Below are 20,707 nucleotides of genomic sequence, written 5' to 3'. Positions count from 1 at the left end.
ATTATCCATACAAAAAATATTTCATACCTACGATAACATGATACTAAATAATTCCTAACGCAAAGCATTTATCAAGGTCAATCATAAAGGGACGCTACGCGTACAATCAGAAATCATATCTGCAGTTTTATTCATTTCAGAATTAACTACATGTTTTATATAGATTGAAATAAATGATTTCATGTATTTCGAAAATGTAGGTTAACATTAATCTTATCACTGTAAAAAAAGAAACATTTATTTACAAGAATTAAAGGACTCTCCTTTGTGCTTCTTTGCAGTGGTATGAGAGTCATCTTGATTCTGTGTTCTTGATACTAGCCTAGGAATTCGTTTAGCTTTTAAGTAGGACATTGTTTCGGTCGATGATCTAAAAATCGATAAAATAATTGTTGCATTAATTGATAAATATATTAATTTAGTTAAACAGTTAGTTAAGAAAATATTTAAAAAATTCTATGACTTATAGGGAACATATCACTTCTTTACATGTGCATTTTAAAAAAGTATTTTGAAGAATATAGAGAATTACATAGAAAAATTACAATGAAAAGTCAAATTAAGAGCGATTTATATGATTAAATGATTATATTTAATTAATATAAAGAGTAATTACGAAAACGTAATTAAAAAATAAAATATATATATTATGTACATATTATTTATACCTCGTATTTTTCTGTTCCGTTAATATTTCTGTTGGATTACTCTCATTACTCGAATTCGAACTCAAAGAAAAAGGAATGATCTGATAAGTTCTACTAACAATTTCGTTAGTTGATTCAGTGTTTTCTGTTACAAATGATACAATTCGTGTCTCTGCATCACTCGACTTTCTTTTATTCTCAGATTCTGACTTCGTAGCCTTTGCGTCTGTCTGATTTTCGACTTTCGGTTTCAACTTGCCATCTTGCGTGGGAAAATTTACAGTAGGCAGATTAATAGTTCTATCCCCCTTAGTATCATTCATTAATTTAATTAGCAAGTTCGATAACTCCTCCCTTTTTCTCGTTACGATAATTTCTTCAAACCATGTTTTCAAAGTCTTAATTGGTAAAGTGTAGTCTTTGATTGGATCCTAAGAAAGAAAACAACTTTTGATTATATGGAAGATTTATATAATTAAATATATAAACAATACAACAATAAACAAATGTAAAAATATTTTAATGTTGTACTTACTTTGAAAAAGCTTTCTACATACTGCAATACATATAATCCACAATCAGTAAAATTAGATTGCTGGGGCACTTTCGGACACGCACCCTTAATTGTATCCTTCGAAAATGTCTTTTCTACACCAAGTTTGGCAACATGTTCGCAGCTTAAATAATCTCTTAACGTAGCAACTACTCGTGCTCTACTAGCGCCAGCAAGCGAATCGAATATTAATATGCAAGGACTATAAATCAAATATAATATATTAAAATCACATTAGATTGTATTGAGTATACGAAATAAGCATAAAACTTACAGTTTGACAGTTTCTTTCTGTTCTTCGATTTTATTTTCTTCTGGTCGAGAAGTTTCAGTCTCATCCTATAAAATACATTGCGTTATAAACAATCATTTTACAATAAAAAATTATCAATAAAATTTATTCTATACCTCTTCATCGCTCTCAATTTCCATCTCATCGTCATCGCCTTCTGCCTCATCCCTCTCAGATCCATCATCTAACTGATCTAGCGTTATAGTCGTATGTACAGGGGTAATTGTTGTAGAGCCAATTGTGACAGCTTTCGCCTTCAATTCTTTTATTTTTTTGCTCTTTTTCCTCTGAACATCGTTTTCATTAGTTTTCGCAGCACATGTGGAAACTTTCCCAACTAATCCGGGAAAACAGATAATAGCCAAGAACCAATGTGCGCTATATGAACAAAAATATCTTGTTTAAACGATAGAATTACTAAAGTCTTGCTTATGTTATTCAAAATCGATAGAATAACTTACTGTTCGTTTATAGGAATTATAACAAAATCTTTCTCAAATATATTAACGTTCTTCGTCCACTTCTGTACTCTTGCGTGCCGCTTGGCGGCGGCTGTCATTGGCACGGTACTTTCGGCAGCTTGGGCATGTGGGCTAGTTAAACGTTTGTAAAAATACGAGCTGAACACATGAGTTCTATGTTGATCAGATTCTGATAATACCTCTAAGGTCAAATATTTTAAATAAAAGTCTATAATCACATCGTTTAAAAATTGATCTTCTGCAAGACACAAGTAATCTTCGGTGTTGATAGCTATTCCTCCTTTTGCGGGAGGTGGTGGATATACAGTTATTCTATAAGAAAAAAAAAAACAATCTTATAACAAAAAATACAATATTGATAAAAGTACAAAAATTTACAACACAATACTAAATATATTAAACGAGATATTAAAAATAGGTCAAATTTTAAATATGAATTATATTATATTTAATACCACTCTATTTAATACCATTATTAAAAAACAAAAGTTGATTAAATAAAAGTCTTACGTTTGTATGTCATCGTTGCTACCAACATTAGTTGTTACATTTTGAGTCGATCTTCGTGTAATGAGCGATTGTAGACACTGTAATAATGTATATAAAGTAAATAAATAAATATATACACATTATAAAAAATATTAGTAAATATTAGTAAAAATATTAGTAAATAAAAAAAATTATAATTTGATTAAATACGTACATCCCTGGGTGATGCTCGTATAAGTATATCGTTAGCTTCTTTAGGATTTAATTCGCCTATTTTATCTCCACGTGAAAATAAACTTGTTAGTATCGCCTTTGAATCATCCGGTAACTTGTCTGGCAATAACGTGATACGTTTATGCGTATGATCTAAAAAATAAAATTAAAAATTATTAATCTGAGCTTAATATAAGATTTGTATCTTTGTTATTACATACAGACTAATTCATAATTAGTAACGCACTTATTGTAAACACGTAGAGTAGATTATAGAAAGATCCTGTACAATTTTTTGAGATTTTTGCCATAATTAAGAAGATATTAATTTATAAATATCCATGAATAAGCGTATATCCGCGTGAAAGGAAAGCCTACTATGTAGTATGTATGTTCACAATTGTCAGAAATATGGCAAGACGTTTGAAAGTATGATTTACAAATGATAGAAAGTATCCGTTTATAATGCACACCTTTATTGCGCTTCTAGCAGCCATAAACGCGAAACTCTACTGAACTATCTGCGCACACTAAGTCTTCGTAAAGCTTTAAATTAATATCTCATTAATTATTGCAAAAATCACAAAATGGTAGAAGATTTCTCTAGTTATATAAGTTATTCAAAGAGATATCATTAATTATGAGACATCCTGTTTATATATTTATTGTATAAAAAATATATATAACATATTAAATATATTTAAAAAATTATAGAATGTAAATAAACAATATCTTCGAAAATAATTATTAAATAGAAAATGTTTGTATATATTATGCAAATACCTTTTCCAGCAGGATCGTAATACGGGCCCTTTGGGTCTTGCATACCTAATAATTCACGTATCATGGCTCCTGTACTTGTAGATGTATAAAAGAATAATACCGGCATCGTTTTACCGAAATGAATTAAAAGCTTAATTATATCTCTATATTTCACATCTAAAGTAACAAAACTTGTATCTGTAAAATATTAGAACATTTCAAGAAGCTTATATAGATATATAATTTCATTATATAGATGTATAATTTCATTATAGATAAAATTAACTTACTATCTTCTAATAGAGGTACACTAAATCTTACACCACTACGGGAAATCACTACGTTTTCCCGAGGAATATATTTGTAAGAACCTATTCTGACCGTCCGACACTCTATAGCAGTTTGTGGTAATTGTCCAATATCTAAAAAGCTCTTATTATTACATATTCCTATAGAATCCAATGTTATTTTCTTATTATATTATTGTATCAGTCAATACACATGTACACATATTAACTGATAACTATCTATGTCTCATAAAACATTACCTTTACTATTTTCTTCATCCAAATCATCGTATAAACTAGGAACAGTAGCATTTGTGATTATTGGTTCTTTATCCAGAATGGTATCCATTTCTTCGTCAAAAGCATTACTTGTGTTGCCTAGTACAGTATTACTATTACTGCTTGCCATCTTTTTTCTACCCTCTTCTTCTTCATCAGACGATATTGTCAAACATTCTAAAAATAATTCTTAATGTGTTACTTGTACTAGGATACCAGATACTTTTGCTTGAATAGTTGTTTGTTAAATAATTTGTGAATTAACAATTCCGCATATATAACATTAAGAATTTTGAGTGTAAAATAACATATATCCTCATAAATATAAAATCTATAAAATAAGAAAAATATTTCGTATACAAGATGTGCTATTATACCTGGCTCTTTATGAATAGGCTTTGGTTTTGAAGCTGCACCTTTACCCTTTCCTCTGGGTCGTTTAGCAGAACCATCCCGTTCTATTTTCTCCAACTTCGTAACGTTTCTTTCGTTATTCTTCTTATAGAACATCTGTAAAAATATACAATCGTAATACGTATCTATAAATTAATATGATAGAATATTGACAAATTGCTGATAGAAATATGATATATCAAGATGAGTAGTAAACAGCTTTCAATATGACCTGTAATGATATGGCAAGAGTATATCTTAATTTTAATATTAATTCTTGAATAAATTTTTTTTAAAGTATTTCTTAAAGATCATCTGCTGAAATATGTAAAAACAAACTTACTATATTATAAAATATTATGTTAATAATTATCTTAGGCTAGTGACACACAGAATAAACACAAACAGTAAAACTCAAGCAGTAAGCAAATTGTTCAATTATAGCTGAAAATTATCAATTATTACCATTTAAAAATTCTTGGCTATAATTGATAGATTTGTTTATTGCTACAGTTTACTTATATTTTTCTATGTACACAAGCTTTATTAAGCTAAATTCTTAATTTTAAATAAAGTAAACTTATTAGCTATTCATCAGTCAGACAATCATTATAACATGTGATCATCATAACATTGTAATAATAAATATGTCGGTCTTCTGGCACCGCAGTCATAATCCTTACATCAACAGACATTCCAGTCCCCTTCCTTTCTAGCACAGGTATGGATTTGACTTCTTCAGATTTTAATTTTGTATTACATCGTTCACATCGGTTGAAGTGTAGTGAACTGTAGCCGCAGTGTGGGCAGAGAGCAAGCATTCCTTTGACCAAAATAGGTTCCTAGTAATAACACGGTATACTTCGTACTTGTAGCACATTTATTCTGAATGATGAGCCTTAAGTATACTCCCTTATAATTTGTTACGGAATTCTTATCAATTATATCGATGTGACATATCACATTTGCATAGTGATTATCACATTAATTATGTTATCATACATTATCTACTTCACTTCATTCTTACATTTTATTTTTGATATATTTATTATATCATTCATACAAATATATATGCCAGTATATAATCAGATACAATATAGTAATATCTATTGTCACTGACATTAAGCAAAGAAATTGGCATAGTAGAAAAGTAACATTAGAAAATATTCAAAATAAAATATCACAGTATAACCAGTATGAGCACTCCATGTCAATACCTTTAATTTTTGTCGGACTATTCCGCCACATTAATATTTCAAGATACAGAAACAAATAAAAAATAAATGGATCATAAGCATAATCATACACTTTACTTACATTCATTTTCCATACATTTTCATACTAGGTATGTTCCTGTAGTTTAATTTCATTAAATCCAAATAAAAATTTACTTGCCTGCGCGAATAAATTTATGTAATCTATGGAACGCATTTTTCACAAAATGTCCAATACTAGTTATACTATAATATGTTATACTATATGTTATACTATATATTAATAATATTGATTTCAAATGTTAAACAAGATTCCGTTATTTTATATATTTGCAATAGTATCATTTTTATGCCAATATCCTTTTTTAATCTTTATAATAAAATAAATCTAACAAGCTTACCTCAGTATTTTTTGAAGAAGTATTACTATTTTCGTCCGATGCACTGAAAATATTATCATTTCAGTATTTTTTGACATAATTGAAAATAAATTTATCAAACATTTATTTATACAAATTTAGACAAATCGGAATATCTTACTTGGTATTTTGAGATAAATTTTCAGTGTTGGTAGTGGAGCTCACAATTTCCTGAGTAGAATTACTGTCACCATCATTACCCTCACAGGATGATGCAAGCATTCCGGAACCTGCATCCACTATGTAGTTTATACCCAATGCGGGATCATCTACCAAGGAGACTTGTGTTTCACCGGAGAATGCAATATTCACCTAAAAATATTTCAAATAACATGTAAACTGCAATTTTTTTACAAAAAATCAACTATTATTACTTCATAATCATTGTGTGGTTGATAATTCTCTATAAATGCAATTATCCAGTGTAATAATGCAACTCAATGCATAAAAAACTTTCAATAAGTGTCGTTGTAGATATTAGATATTATTTAATTAAAATTTTAAAATAATATCTTATGAAATTCTCTGAAATTCTTGAATTCTTCCAACTACACAGCAATTTATCATTATTTGCAATCATTCTATACCAATGTTCTACAAATCATTGTAGAAACATACCTTGCCCAAGACTGCACGTACCTGATCCAATAGGTCGTGTACAGTGCAGTCCTCGTTCGGTATGTCGAACGTAATTAATCTTTGTTCTCCGGTAGCTAGCATCACTAACATTTTTGCTGTATTTCCTTGAATTTGATGTTGAACTATGGCATTTGCTGGATCACTAATAGTCTTTTGAAGATAAGCAATACTTTCGCTTGAACTGTTCTCAGGTTCTAACCGTGGCGAAGACTGTTGCGTTACATGTCCTTTCTCTCGAATACGTTCCGGAGGATCGACTTCCATATCGATACTAGTACGATGTGTATTATGTTCAACTGATGAAGGGAGTGATGGATTTGCCATGGATGACTTCTGTGTTTGTTGTGAAGAAATTGAAATTTGTTGCGTTCTTTGCTGCACAGAATTTATGAAACGGGGTGTGGGTTTATTCAATGAAGATTGAACATGTTGCAAACTGTTTGGGAGTTGTCGTTGTGTATTATTTTGTTGAAACCTTTGTTTCTCGATATGTTGTTTTTGTAACTGTTTAAATTTCGCTTGCTTAATTTGTTCACTTAAGTGCTCCATATCAGGAGGTTGCACTCTTGTTGATGTTTTAGACATTTCAGGAGGAACTACTGCTATAGGTCGCACTTGCGACATATTAGGTGCACGAACAGGTCTTACTATTACATTCGGTCTTGGCGAATGGATAGTTTTATTGCAGACAGATAACATAGGTTTCGGACCTGTCACATTAGAATTTTGAATCCTGTTTTCTATCGTAGTTATTACGTTTCCATCTAGAACTTGAGGCACTACGCCCACTACGCTGTTCGTCAACTGTCGATTTTTATTTTGAAAAGATTTAGTTACTTTTTTTTCTATTTGACCTGAATTAAATGATCCGGAATTTACATAAACAGGTGCCTGAAAATAAAAATAATTGTTAAATCACAATTATTTTATAAGAGCAAATCTAATCTTTCTGATGATCTTAAATATTATTGTAATGTATATTAACTCACCGGTGATGTGATATTATTTTGTATATTATTTCTAGTTAAAACGGCAGTCTGATTTTTTTCTTGTAACGTATTCTGCTTTGTCGCTATAGTAGTATTAACGTTTTGTATTTTCATAAATTGTATTTGTTGCCCTTCAGTTTTACATTCTGTTTTAATACCTGAAAAGCGTGACTTCTTCGTAATATTATAAACAAGAAAACTATCAGATGTTATATATTCAATGCTGAAGTATGAAATAGCTTAACAGATAGTTTTTCACAAGCCATTAATGTAGCACAAACATTTATTGCTTACCTGTATTACTCCCAATGCTCACAATGCTATTTTCATTAATATGTGCATTCACAGTATTAGGTTTTAATATTTCCGGAGGAACAGCTAGATCATTCGTTTTGATTATAAAAACATTTTGCCTGAAAAGTAATAAACATTGTTATAAATACTGTCACAGAAATGTATCTTATTTTAACTAAGCATGCAAAATATTGATATGTTGGATATATATGTAAAAGAAACAATATATATATATATATATATATATATATATATTCTTTCTTTTATATATGTATATATATATATATATATATATCCAACATTTTTACACACACACACACACACACACACACACACACACACACACACACGTATATATATATATATATATATATATATATATATATATATACATATATTATATATATGTTATTATTTATAAATGTAATACTTTAATTTATAAAACATCATTTTTTTATGATGAACGATTAGATGAAGCTAATGTGAAAAATAAAATATTGGAACAAAAGTTTGTTATCTGGATGCGAGATACAACTTTATAATGGTGAATAATTATTCAATAGATGCTTCAAAAATAATAAAAATACATTTACATTTATAAGACAAGATTAAATATATTTAATTATATTTTTTCATTTAAATTAAATTTTATCGAAACTAATATACACGTGCTTATATTAAATTTATAATTATTTTAATACTAATAACATAACTATAATTATTTCAATACTGCTATATTGTAATATAATTTTCTTTTAAATACATAAAAATTTTTAATAAAAAAGATATTGATGGATTAATATCCAAATTTGTTTATAATGTATTTAATAAATTATATTAATTAAAATAGAAATAGAATAAGCATTGATATAAAAAATCGCTTATAGGCCACACATATTAAGTATCATATATTATACAAAATATATTATTCCATTTATCATTTATAATTTCTAATTTCTAATCAATATTTTTAATTATTTTCGATTATTATTTAAAAAAATTTTATTTCAATATATTATATTAAATATCTACATTTTATTTTAAATACAAATTGTTTATACACACAAACATACATACATACATACATACATACATACATACATACATACATAACACACATAATCAATTAGTAGGCGAGATGATGACACAAAACTATACTATATTATATTTTCTTTGAGGCACACGCATACAAAAGATTTTAAAATCTCTTATAATATAAAACACTCAATTTTTTGAGGAAATAGAAAAATGCTACTCGAGTCTTATGATAAAAGTCAGATAGACAGTTAACAAAAATAAATGTAAATGTAATATCATAAATTCCGCAGATAAAGCTAAATATAATTATAATCAAAAATGTAAAGAATTTCATACATTTTAGAAATAGTTACATTTTTATATTTCTATGAAATAATTCAATTATGTTATATAATTGAATATTTATATAATTGAAAATAGGATTGATTGCAGTTAATTAATACACTGTTATACATTAAAACATAGATATTTTGTATTCCATTATTTCATATTTATATTCCATATTTTATTTACAAAACGTGCAAAATACACATATTCAGAAACATTATATTTTATTTACTATATATGTCACCAAGATCATATTTAAAATTTAATTACATATTATATTATTAATTTCATATGTATACATGTTCATTGCATGTATAATATATGCGACATACATAATACTATAATAGAAGACTACTTTAAGAAGCACCTGTTATAATAACGTCTCTTCCATGTTATACAATCTCGATATGTAAGAAGAATTACTTTAAAATTGGATACATGCAAAATATTAATCCAATTTTAAGTGCGTGTTTTCTTTAAATATTCATAAAGTTATTTTTGAAACCGAAACAATAATTTCATCTCAAAATGTATGGCCCATTATTCGGTATACAAATAATACATTCAATAAAAATTAAGATATTCATTATTTTTAAACCATTAAAGTTTATTTCTCACAACCAGTATCAATCATATATCAATGCCCTAATTATTTTTTTGAAAGATATTAAAATTTGAATCTGTATAAAATATCAAAAGTTTAGTTGTCTACTATCCCATGTTCGAGCAATTAAAAATGCATGCTGTATAAGTTACCCTTGTTCCAATCGCGCTGCTTGTATTTGATTCCCTAAATTAATAGTTTGCGGGGAGAATATTGCCTGTCTATTTTGTGGTGCAGCAGTATAAGTCACAAGCCGTTGTGAACCATTACTGCTATTATTAACGTCCCCAACAACTAACTGAATTCGTTGCCCGTCTGTCGTACAAATTCTTGGTACTTCCTCTAATGTGAAAGTACCACTGGCATTGGGCACAACATTAAAATATTGTGCCATATTATTTAAAACTTAGATGCTGGCAAATGTGATCTTTCCTCAATTAACAAAGATCAAAAATGAATTGCCGTTAGTGCAGTGAATTAGACCAATCCATCAATATCATCTCTGTAGGAGTATCTGCTAGTATTTGTGCGGTACAACCTATGGAAAACAACGAATCACGAATTATATCCGACTTTTCATATAATGCGTGTAAGTTCTAATGTCTCAAAAGGTAAGCAAATGTATATATTTGCAAATTTATGATAAAAAATTATTAAAATAATATATAAATACTTGATAAATTCAACAGCATAAAAATTCGTTAATATATAAAAATAATACAGTATTGTTTAAATATCGCTATCTGCAAAATTAACACATATAGAAAATTGTATCTATAAAGTTAGTATCTGTTGTTGTTCAACTGATATCTGTGTTTAAATATTTGTATGATGACCTATTTCATAATACATGCATGTGAAATTATACCAAAATTGATAAAATACTGTTAAAAACTGGGTAAAATATTAAAATGTTCAATGCCTTAAAAGAGACTCTATTATAAAGCAGAGAATAAGCATGGAAAACCAAATTTTCCCATTGATCGAAACCGTTCAACTTTTAAAGTAGTCTCCTATAGAAATTAATCCCTCTCCCCTCTCCAAAATTCTAAATACAAATTCTGCTAATTAACTAATGATGGTTGTTGCAGAATTATATATACCTGTCGCATTTTTTAAATTTAAGAAAATTATTATTAATTAACTTTTTGTACAATATATGTGCTTCAAAGATGTTCTTTAAAACTACATATTTTAATAAAAAAAAAATAAATGTAAAAATGTAAAAATGATTATGTATTTGTTAGTTATGTTATACATATTGATCTGTTTATCAAACAAAAATTATGCAAATTATAACAGAGCATGCAGTAAAATATATATTTAAAATAATGTGTGCACATATATGTGTATGTGTGTATGTGTGTATAACACAATAAAACATTATTGCAAGAATTTTTTATGAAAAAAGATATAAAAACAACCATAAAGAAAAATAAATGTATAGTATTATAACTTTTAAATTCCAAATTTTACATTGTTTCATCATTGATGCAATTATTTAATTAGACACACATTTCTCAAGACAAATTTAGGAACATCACTTGCCCACTTTAAAAAAAATAATTAGTATAGTAAGTAAATATTATTTACATGTATGTAATGCAAGTTGTAGTATAAGTTATAACATGAAATACGTTCAAACAAATTTTGGAATATACGTATCTCATGATAAGCGAAACAAGAAGTTAATGATTGCAAAATTCTATACACTTTTTTTTTAAATTTCTAATGGAACAAAATGATATATGCATATACATTAATTAATCATTAAAGTCACATCCCTCACATAATTAATTAGAAGAAAGAAATATCTAACTTAATAAATTTAATCAGTTTATTTTAATACTCAATCTAGGAAATTAATATAATTTAATAATTGTAAAGAATGATATTAAATGACATGATATTAAATGAATCATAATATATGCATAATGAATCAGCAATTATTTATTGAATAAATATAATCTGGACTAAATAAAAAAAAGTTCTGATTAAAAATAGTTCTGAAAAATATGAATGATAAATTTACATTTAATATTTCTTTATGCAGAATGCAAGAACATGATGAGGTGCCTTAGCACATGAATATTATCATATTCAAAAGCGCATTAAAAATTCTCAGGAACATCAGCTTCAATTAGGATGGAATAATCAGCTTCACAGACAGACTTATCAGAAAGAATTTTATAACGTTCTCACGACGTGATGGCTATGACGAACACCGTCGAGGCTAACACTCCTTTTCGATTTTCAGAATGCATCTCAGTGAGAGAGAAATGACAGATATGATTCGAAAGCCGAAGGCAACAATCTCAATTAAAGGTTCGCAACGATTATAACCTAAAAGTCACAGACAGGACAAAGGGAGCCGTACTTCCTCGGCTCGTCGACGCGATGATCGTCGTCGAGATCGATCGGAGACTCGACGAGGGGGGAGGAGGGAGAGCACAAGCCAAGCTAGCCGATTGTGAGAGACGCGAAGAGGTTAATGCTTTCTCTGTTACCCAAGCGACGAGAATTGACCGCGGGACCGTCTGTTAGACGAAGACTCTCATAACCTCATCGCGTGGATTAAGAGATTAATCGCGGGATCGGGGAGGGGCAGGAAGGCCGGTATCGACACGTTATCTCATGGCAAGGCATGGCGCGGCGTGGCGTGGCGCGATTGACAATTCGCTCGGCGAAAAACACGTGGCCTGCCCGATACGTACGAGGCGCACGACAGCGACGGCGACGACGGCACGATCTTTCTCTCGTTTTCATTTTCTCTCTCTCTCACTCACTCACACACACACACACTCTCTCTCTCTCTCCCTTTTTCTTCGTGCACGCGTTGGAGAATAACTGATTCAATAACGAACGTATAACAGCGATACTCACGATCGTTCGTACGCGCCGTTTCACTGGCAAGTTGTAACGATCTCGCGTAAGTGACGCGTTGCTGAGCACCTCACTTTGCACCTCTCCGCTCTCTCACTTCGCAGAGTTCGGCGCGAGTAAATAACAACCGTGCTTCGCCATTTTACGTGTCCACTTGTATGGGCGAATCGCGCTGCGATCACTACGACCCGATGACGAACCGACGGACCGTACGTAGCACCTGGAGATCGCGCGTCCACTACGCAGCCGTTCACGCTGGTCTTCCGGGATATCGTTCAGGACCGCCAACTTCAAATTCGCGTTGTCGCGAAGACGCGAAGATCGAGAGTTATTTTAGTTTCATTTTCATTATTATGTTTATGTTTATTTTATGTTTTCAAGTATATATTTGAGTTTCATATGATTAGTAAAGTTTAATTGAATCTATGAATTTATTTTAGAGCATGTAAATTTAGTTTTGCTAATTTAAGTTGTTTAGATTATTATATATTTAGTTTTAGTTTCGCATAAAAGTAGATTTAATTATTTAATGTTTCATGTCTACTTGATTTTAAATGTTACACAAATAAAACAATGTAACAAATATTACAATACACATCAATATAGAATAGAAAACAAAACAATTAGAAGATAATTACAAATGTGAATGCAAATACAAATATAAATATAAACTGGAAGCTATTAAAAACTGCAAGACACAAATTATAGATAATAAATAAAACTAATATATCTTATTAAAGTTACTAAATATATGTAAATATATATTATTGCATAGTTTCAATTTCAATTTTATCTTTTTTATTTATGTCAAGTGTAAGATAATCATTATTTAAAAAATTTACTATATGGATTTTAAATTTATAACTATCATCTATTATGTCTTATTTTTTAGCGCATAATTTATTGTATAATAATTCATCAGAAATATCAATAAAAACACGATTTAACATCGTACAATATTAATTTATTCATATTAGATACGAAAGTTTTAAATGGAAGCGAGTTATTTCATTTCTTTTTATGTATATATTTACGCGTAATTCAAACAATCCTTGCCGTTGTTGCTTTTACTACGCCGAGGTCACATGACGTCACGCGCCGGCGCGGCGGCGTATCGCGCTATCCTTGGTCTTCTTGCTGCGCCATATTTGTTCGCACCGTGCGCCGGATCGGATGCTCCGTATTTCTCGCGTTTCCGAAATTCAAATTACACGCAAATAGAATGTCTAGAATATAGAACATAGAAATGGGTAATTATTTCATTATTTAAATGATTGTATAATATATAAATAGAATCATATTCATTCGTGAAATGCGACAATCGCATACTTGTATCGTAACAGAATAAAATCTCGCACGCGTATTTGTTCGAACAAATTATATTACTCGCGTAATAATACAATGACAATATCGAGACAAACGCGATTTAATGTCGTAAAATATTAATTTATTCATTTATTAGATATGAAGTTTTCAAATGGAAGCGAATTATTTCATTTCTATTGGATGTATATATTTACGCGTAATTCAAACAATTCTTGCCTGCTTTACTACGCCGAGGTCACATGACGTCACGCGCCGGCGCGGCGGCGTATCGCGCTATCCTTGGTCTTCTTGCTGCGCCAGATTTGTTCGCGCCGTGCACCGGATCGGACGCTCCATATTTCTCGCATTTTCGAAATTCAAATTACACTCAAATAGGATGTCTAGAATATCGAACATGGAAATGAGTAATTATTTTATTACATAAATAATTGTGTAATATATAAATAGAATCCTATTCATTCATAAATGCGACAATCGTACTTGTATCGTAACAGGATAAAATCTCGCGCGCGTATTCGTTCGAACAGATCATATTACTCGCGTAATAATACAACGAAAATTAATACAACGAAATCGAGACAAACGCGACGTAGTTTCATACAATATTAATATGATCATATTAGGTATGGAATTTTCAAATCAAAATGAGATATTTCGTTTTAATTCAATATACATATTTACGCGTGTGGCCGCCGCCGTCAACATATTGCGCTACGCGCGATTTTTTTGCTGCACCATATTTGTTTGCGCTATGTTCCGAATCAAACGTTCCATATTTCTTGCGTTTCTAAAATTCAAATTGCACGCAGATACGGTATACGGTCTAAAATGCTGAATGTGGACAGATTATTTTATTGCATAAGTAATAGTGCAGTGAATAAATATAATCGCATTCGTTTATAAATTGTTACACAATTTTCGTGTACTTTATATTACAATTTTCGTACCTGTCGCGTCGCGGCAAGTTAAATTCTCTCGCGTACGTGGCTCGCATAATGTCGGGAGTATTGAATAAAGTGCGATTGTTGTTAATGTGTATGTGGTTCGAGAAAATAAGCTGTCAATAAAATTTTATTGGGAGGCAAAACTTGGTGAGTGCATTAATTGCTAGCTACATATTTCTCCGATCTAAAATAAAATTACATTTTGTTAGATTTAATATTTAAAATAAATAAAAAGCATTATGTTATTTAAATAACACATTATAATGAGACTATATTATAATTGAACAAAATATTCATATTAAATATTTTACTTCTTAACTTAATTTTTTGATACATTTAAAATAAAAGATTAATTGAATGAAGTAGCATGTAATTTTAGCATAAAGATTTAAAAAATATAATAAATTATTTTTTATTAATACATATTTTAAAATCAAAAGTACTTGTTCAATAAATAATAATTGCATTTCCAAAAAAGAAAATGCCACAGCACAGGGTGAGTGAATTAATTGTGAGTGAATTAAATATTTAAGTTAATAATTATTATGTATTATTTGCATTAGCGTATTGCGCCATAGTTTTGTTACATTAATAATCTGAGAAATATGTTGCTTAAAAAATCTTTAATAACATTTGAAATTTACTTCTTAAATGAGATACAAATTTTTAAGAATATATTTCGATTTTCATTTGATGTGCAAATATGTAATATTTATATGGAAAATATAGTGAAAATTTATTGTATAAAGAATTTTTCTCATTAACATTCTTATTTTTTTCTTTAAAAATTAAAAATTCAAAGTAATAAATTTAACGCAACTTGCTATTTACATTACATTGATTAATATGAAACTAAATGCTCACTGCGAACTTTGTAGAGAATTTGTTATTTGTTTATTGTTTGTTGTTTTGCAATCTGTACAGAAAAGAATGAGGTGTGAGTGAAAGAAAGTCACGGACACATACAAGTATAAATTTTTCAAAATTTTTTTTACTAAAGAAACATATTTCAGTAATAAATACACACGAACACGATAGTTCACACGATTTTAAAGATATTCTTAATTACTATTATTGCCAGTATTTGGCAGTATTAAGTTATCAAAAGTTGTTATAGCGCCTCGTATCAGTTAAATATTATTCATAATATTGTTGATGACGTAGCCTTGAGCATTGTTTACGCCGTGTTTAGCGCGCGCGCACTGTATGTATATATATATATATATATATATATATATATATATATATATATATATATATATATATACGGCCGTATTTACGAACCTTCCACGTGTTATTCTCTAATCGGCATTCATAGGAGCAGGTAGCAGTGCGCGTCGCGCCGCGTTCCTTCGTATTTTTTTTATTATTAAACAATACCGTATAATAAACGTTGTAGCATCATATGAATAATAGTAAATATTTATTAATTATGATTGATTAATGACTCATAAATGTATCGAAAAAACGACTTCTTAACAAAATATATATACATTTCGCGCGTCTTATTCCTTTTGAAATTTATGACTTTTTGTAAATGATAACTCCTCTAAAGGGTATGGCCTTGTCGTGGCAGAGGGGCTCAGTATTCTGAGGGGTTACCCAAGCAGCATTATTAGTCAGCAGAATATTGGCCAGATATTATGCCAACACTATTGGTTGGTCCGATGTTGGCTGATAATTTGCCGATTAATTTGTGCTATTCGGGTACGTACCTCAAAGACGAAGAAGCTAACTAGTACCCGTTGCACAGTTATTAGTAACATTAATATTAACATTGAATAATATTATTATTATTAATAACTTCTCCGCGGCCGATTTAATTGAATAAACGAACTGTAGCCAGTTCGTCGCGTCGCGCGTTTTCTTCGGGAGTGTCGTACTAGTAGATTAAATCAGACTAAAAAGCTTTTCCTCGTCCTGCGAGGGCTCGTTTGAAAAATATCACAGTTCGTGCCGGGAGTCGTACTGCCAAGGGGTACAGGGAGCATGGGGTGTCTCATTGAGGCGTAGTCGGCTACGTCTTCACGCCACGTGCGTCGCGGCACTGGTAATGATGCCGGCTGTGAATGTTACACGCACTCGCTACCGCTTGATGTGTTGTGTTTCGCACAGTTGCAAAATGCATTAAACGGCTAATTGAGAACACGCTCTGTCTTCGACAAGTGGTTCGGTCCCAATCGACAAGAATTCAATCGAGTGACTTGCTTTCGTCGCTTTTCTTGTTTTCTCCCTAATAAATCGCGTTTAATCTGACTTGACCAGAACTTAGTCGGACGGTTTTTGCGTGTGCCGAGAGGCTGGATCCCGGTTGCTCGATTGTCTAGATTGTTAGACATCGGCGGTGGGTACCTTCTCTCTCGTCACATCTACCAGCCTTCTCGATAGCCCGGGTGTCAGGTAGCACCGTATGATATCACGTGTATGGTATCCGCCTTGGTGATTCGACCTGAGCCGTTGGCTATGTAATGGTCAAATCAATTTTAGACGTGATTTTCGAGAAATAAGAGACGTTGAAATCAACTTAGTCGATTCGTCTTCTTTCGCTTCGATCTTAGCCCTTGCTTGGAATTAACGTGTGTCCCGATAAGCTCACCGACCCGGGTACTGACTGGACCGACGGAACTTGAAATTTTCACGGGCAGCTAAACGTGGAGTGTCGCAAATTATCGCGCGAAAGACATTTAAGATTAGTTCGCGCGCAATTATAATTATTCGCGAGTGTTTTTCGCGAGTGTTTTATGCTACAAGGAGATCTGACGACCTAACATCCTGAGAGGAGGAGGAGACCTTAGGAGAGGCATCGGGCATCAGCGGAGCAACCTTGCGGTAAATATACATTTTGTCATTTTTTTGTAAATTTAATCGTTTTTTCATTTATTTGTATCAATAAATTTTGGTAATTTATAATTCATAGTTCGGAAAAGAGACAATTTAAAATTTAACCCAAATTTATTTCTATAAAGATCATTTTGAAAATTATATAATTATTTTAATAAGTATCTAATTGAAAGATAAAAAATAGATTTGATACGCGTAAATTATTTTTAAAAATATCTATCATTTAGTGCGCTGCTATAATTTAAATATTCTGTTTGTGTGTTACAGAATCATCATAGCTACGTGGCAGATTTACTCCGCTGTTGCGCATCATATCGGTGAGTAACACATTTTTTATATTGGGGTAACAAATCTGTGAAACTTATGTTAGGTTACTTTTATGTATTTACTACAAAAATATTGCAGTTAGATATTTTCACAGATTCGTTGCTCTAAAATGGATAGATTTAAACAATTTAGGATATATATTTAATCCTGGAATGAGACTATTTATTTAGAGACTATATATTGTACAATGATGCAGTTGTTTAAAATTTGGAAATGAAACAATTTCGCACTTATGATACAAAATTATATTTTCAAGAAATTATATGTATATATATATTTATATACGTTTATAATACAAAAAGTTAAAAATATTTAAAAAATATTAGGATTCGGTTTATTAAGTTTTTTAGGGTTTATTAAATGTTTTTTGAGCAAAATATATTATTATATGAAACAAATTATATTATTTAAATAAGTAAAAAGGTTTAAATAAATAAGTTTTTAAATTTTTTAAATAAATATTTTGAATAATAAATGAAATGATATAAGAAAATTAAAGAAATTTATAATAAATTAATATATTTTTAAATATACAGCTAATATAAAATTTTCATTGAATTTTTATGTTATATCTCTCAAGAAAAGAAAGAAGGATTATTAAAAAATATTTATATTTAATAAGAATATATGTATATATTCTTATATATAAGAATATATCATTATATGTATGTTTTTTTTAATCTTTTTACCCTTCCCTTTCCCATATTTTACCAGGATTAAATATTTAAGTCGGCGCATAAAAATATATTACGTATATATATGAAATTCTTATTAACGTATATCACAAATATAAGTAAAAGAATAATTGAATAAACATAAGAGAATTACACATAAACGCATCGATTTGATCCTAATAATGTATAATCTATCCATGTATATTAATCAAGAACTTGGCTTTACAAGTTAAAGCAAAATAATATGACGTGAGATCCAGTAAACGTTTCATTACTGAACACAAATTAATAATTATAAATTATCAATTTATTTTAGTTTAAAAAAATATATTTATTGAAATCTTAAGAAGTTAATTTTAAATTTAGAATCTAATTTATATATACAACAATATAGAGATATTGTTAATATATTATAAATTAAAAAAATTTTTTTAAATTTACTGTTTATTAAGTTTAATAGGTTATTATGTTTGAAAATTTAAATTTTTTATTTTAATGCGTGTATAATATTTAATATTCAGCATTTATATTTTGATATAATTTGTAAAGTTGTATATCATGCAATACTGACATACTGATTATGCGGAAGATTCATTATCCCGCTTGGATCTCATGTCAGTTATCTGAATATTTCACATCGGTCTCATCTCAATTCATGATGAGAGTCATAACAATTTCGGGAATAATACGGACGTAATAATGGGCCTTAGATTTTTTCGGTTTATTCATTAAGTAGTTCACAATTGTTTTCATTTTAATTTTTCTATTTTTATGCAATATCATTCAATTTATCATTTAATTCTCTTGAATCTTATTCTGATACACTGATGAATTGTATATATTAAATTAAATAAAAAATTAATCATTGAGATCAAGGTATAAAACGGTAAATTTTTAAATCGAAATAATGATTAATCATTATTTGTTATATTTCGAAAAATTTCGAAAAAGCATGATATTATTAAATAAACATTATAACAAACATTATAACAAACGTTGTGCAAATTTCGTATTTTATTAATGTTTGAATGGCCCTCGCGATATGATTTCACAATCAACGTGCATGATTGATCTAAAATTGAGCGTATGATCTATCGACATTGATAATTGGCCAATAATAAAAGGAATACATCTTGTTATCATTTCTGGCTGTATGTGACCAAAATTTCTGGCTGTTTAGTCAGAATTGACATGGAGCAACGTGGCCAGCAAAGGTAAGACCAATCTGGCCTGAAGAACAACAGCTAGTAATAATATTGATCAAAAAGTGTAAGTAATAATGTAAAGATATATAGTAAGTAATCATTATCAAAAATTGTATTGCATACGTATGATCGTTCATTATTATGGATGAAAGTGTTAGCCTTGATATTCTTTCCTTGCTTATTTTAATCTTAAATTCACATTTAAATTCACAACTCTCATAGGATGATTATAGGCTAGGTATTTTGTTGGAAAAACCAGCATAAAACCCGGGTAGATATATTCGTACATGCTTTAGTATTATCTGAGTTTGCGGATGAATAGGAACATACTAACAGAATTTGAACGGGTAGGTAAGAACACTATGAGAATTTGTGATTAAGAGATAAGAGATTATGAAGATTCGAAAGGATAAAATATAAAAATCTGCAGTAAAAATATTATAAAAATTCGTAAATAAGGATACTATGAGAATCGTTTAGGATGAGAAAGTTTAGGATGGATAGAAATTCGGGTGGGCAAAAAAATTATTATCACCATCTAACACTTAAAAAGTTATATATAAAATGCTAATTAGAAAATTTTAAT

General features: G+C 29.6%; 1 protein-coding gene across 6 annotated transcripts; it reads right to left on the bottom strand.

Annotated features, from left to right (window-relative positions):
- Positions 1–101: 101 nt before the first annotated feature.
- On the bottom strand, positions 102–13,039 carry LOC105423416 (uncharacterized). 6 transcript variants are annotated; one of them, XM_011633159.3, is made up of 20 exons: positions 12,805–13,039; positions 10,074–10,459; positions 7,953–8,071; positions 7,659–7,816; positions 6,649–7,560; positions 6,152–6,342; positions 6,013–6,055; positions 5,081–5,239; positions 4,382–4,514; positions 3,987–4,181; positions 3,729–3,860; positions 3,460–3,636; positions 2,678–2,829; positions 2,485–2,561; positions 1,954–2,286; positions 1,609–1,870; positions 1,475–1,539; positions 1,183–1,402; positions 669–1,078; positions 102–370 (listed from the first exon to the last, which is right to left on the bottom strand). In XM_011633159.3, the coding sequence occupies exons 2-20, from the start codon at positions 10,313–10,315 to the stop codon at positions 238–240; spliced, it is 4,113 nt and encodes a 1,370-aa protein (XP_011631461.2). In that variant the 5' UTR covers positions 10,316–10,459; positions 12,805–13,039; the 3' UTR covers positions 102–237. The 6 variants fall into 6 exon arrangements, with proteins under 6 accessions (XP_011631461.2, XP_011631462.2, XP_088930334.1 ...); XM_011633160.3 differs by having other exon boundaries at positions 6,670–7,560; XM_089074208.1 differs by lacking the exon at positions 12,805–13,039 and adding an exon at positions 12,299–12,681.
- Between the last annotated feature and the right edge of the window lie 7,668 nt (positions 13,040–20,707).

This window comes from Pogonomyrmex barbatus, unplaced genomic scaffold, assembly GCF_055798465.1.
Source record: "Pogonomyrmex barbatus isolate J1 unplaced genomic scaffold, ASM5579846v1 scaffold16, whole genome shotgun sequence".
Classification (NCBI taxonomy): Eukaryota; Metazoa; Arthropoda; class Insecta; order Hymenoptera; family Formicidae; genus Pogonomyrmex; species Pogonomyrmex barbatus.
Note: the sequence above shows the minus strand (reverse complement) of the source record. Positions and strands in the feature narration are given on the sequence as shown.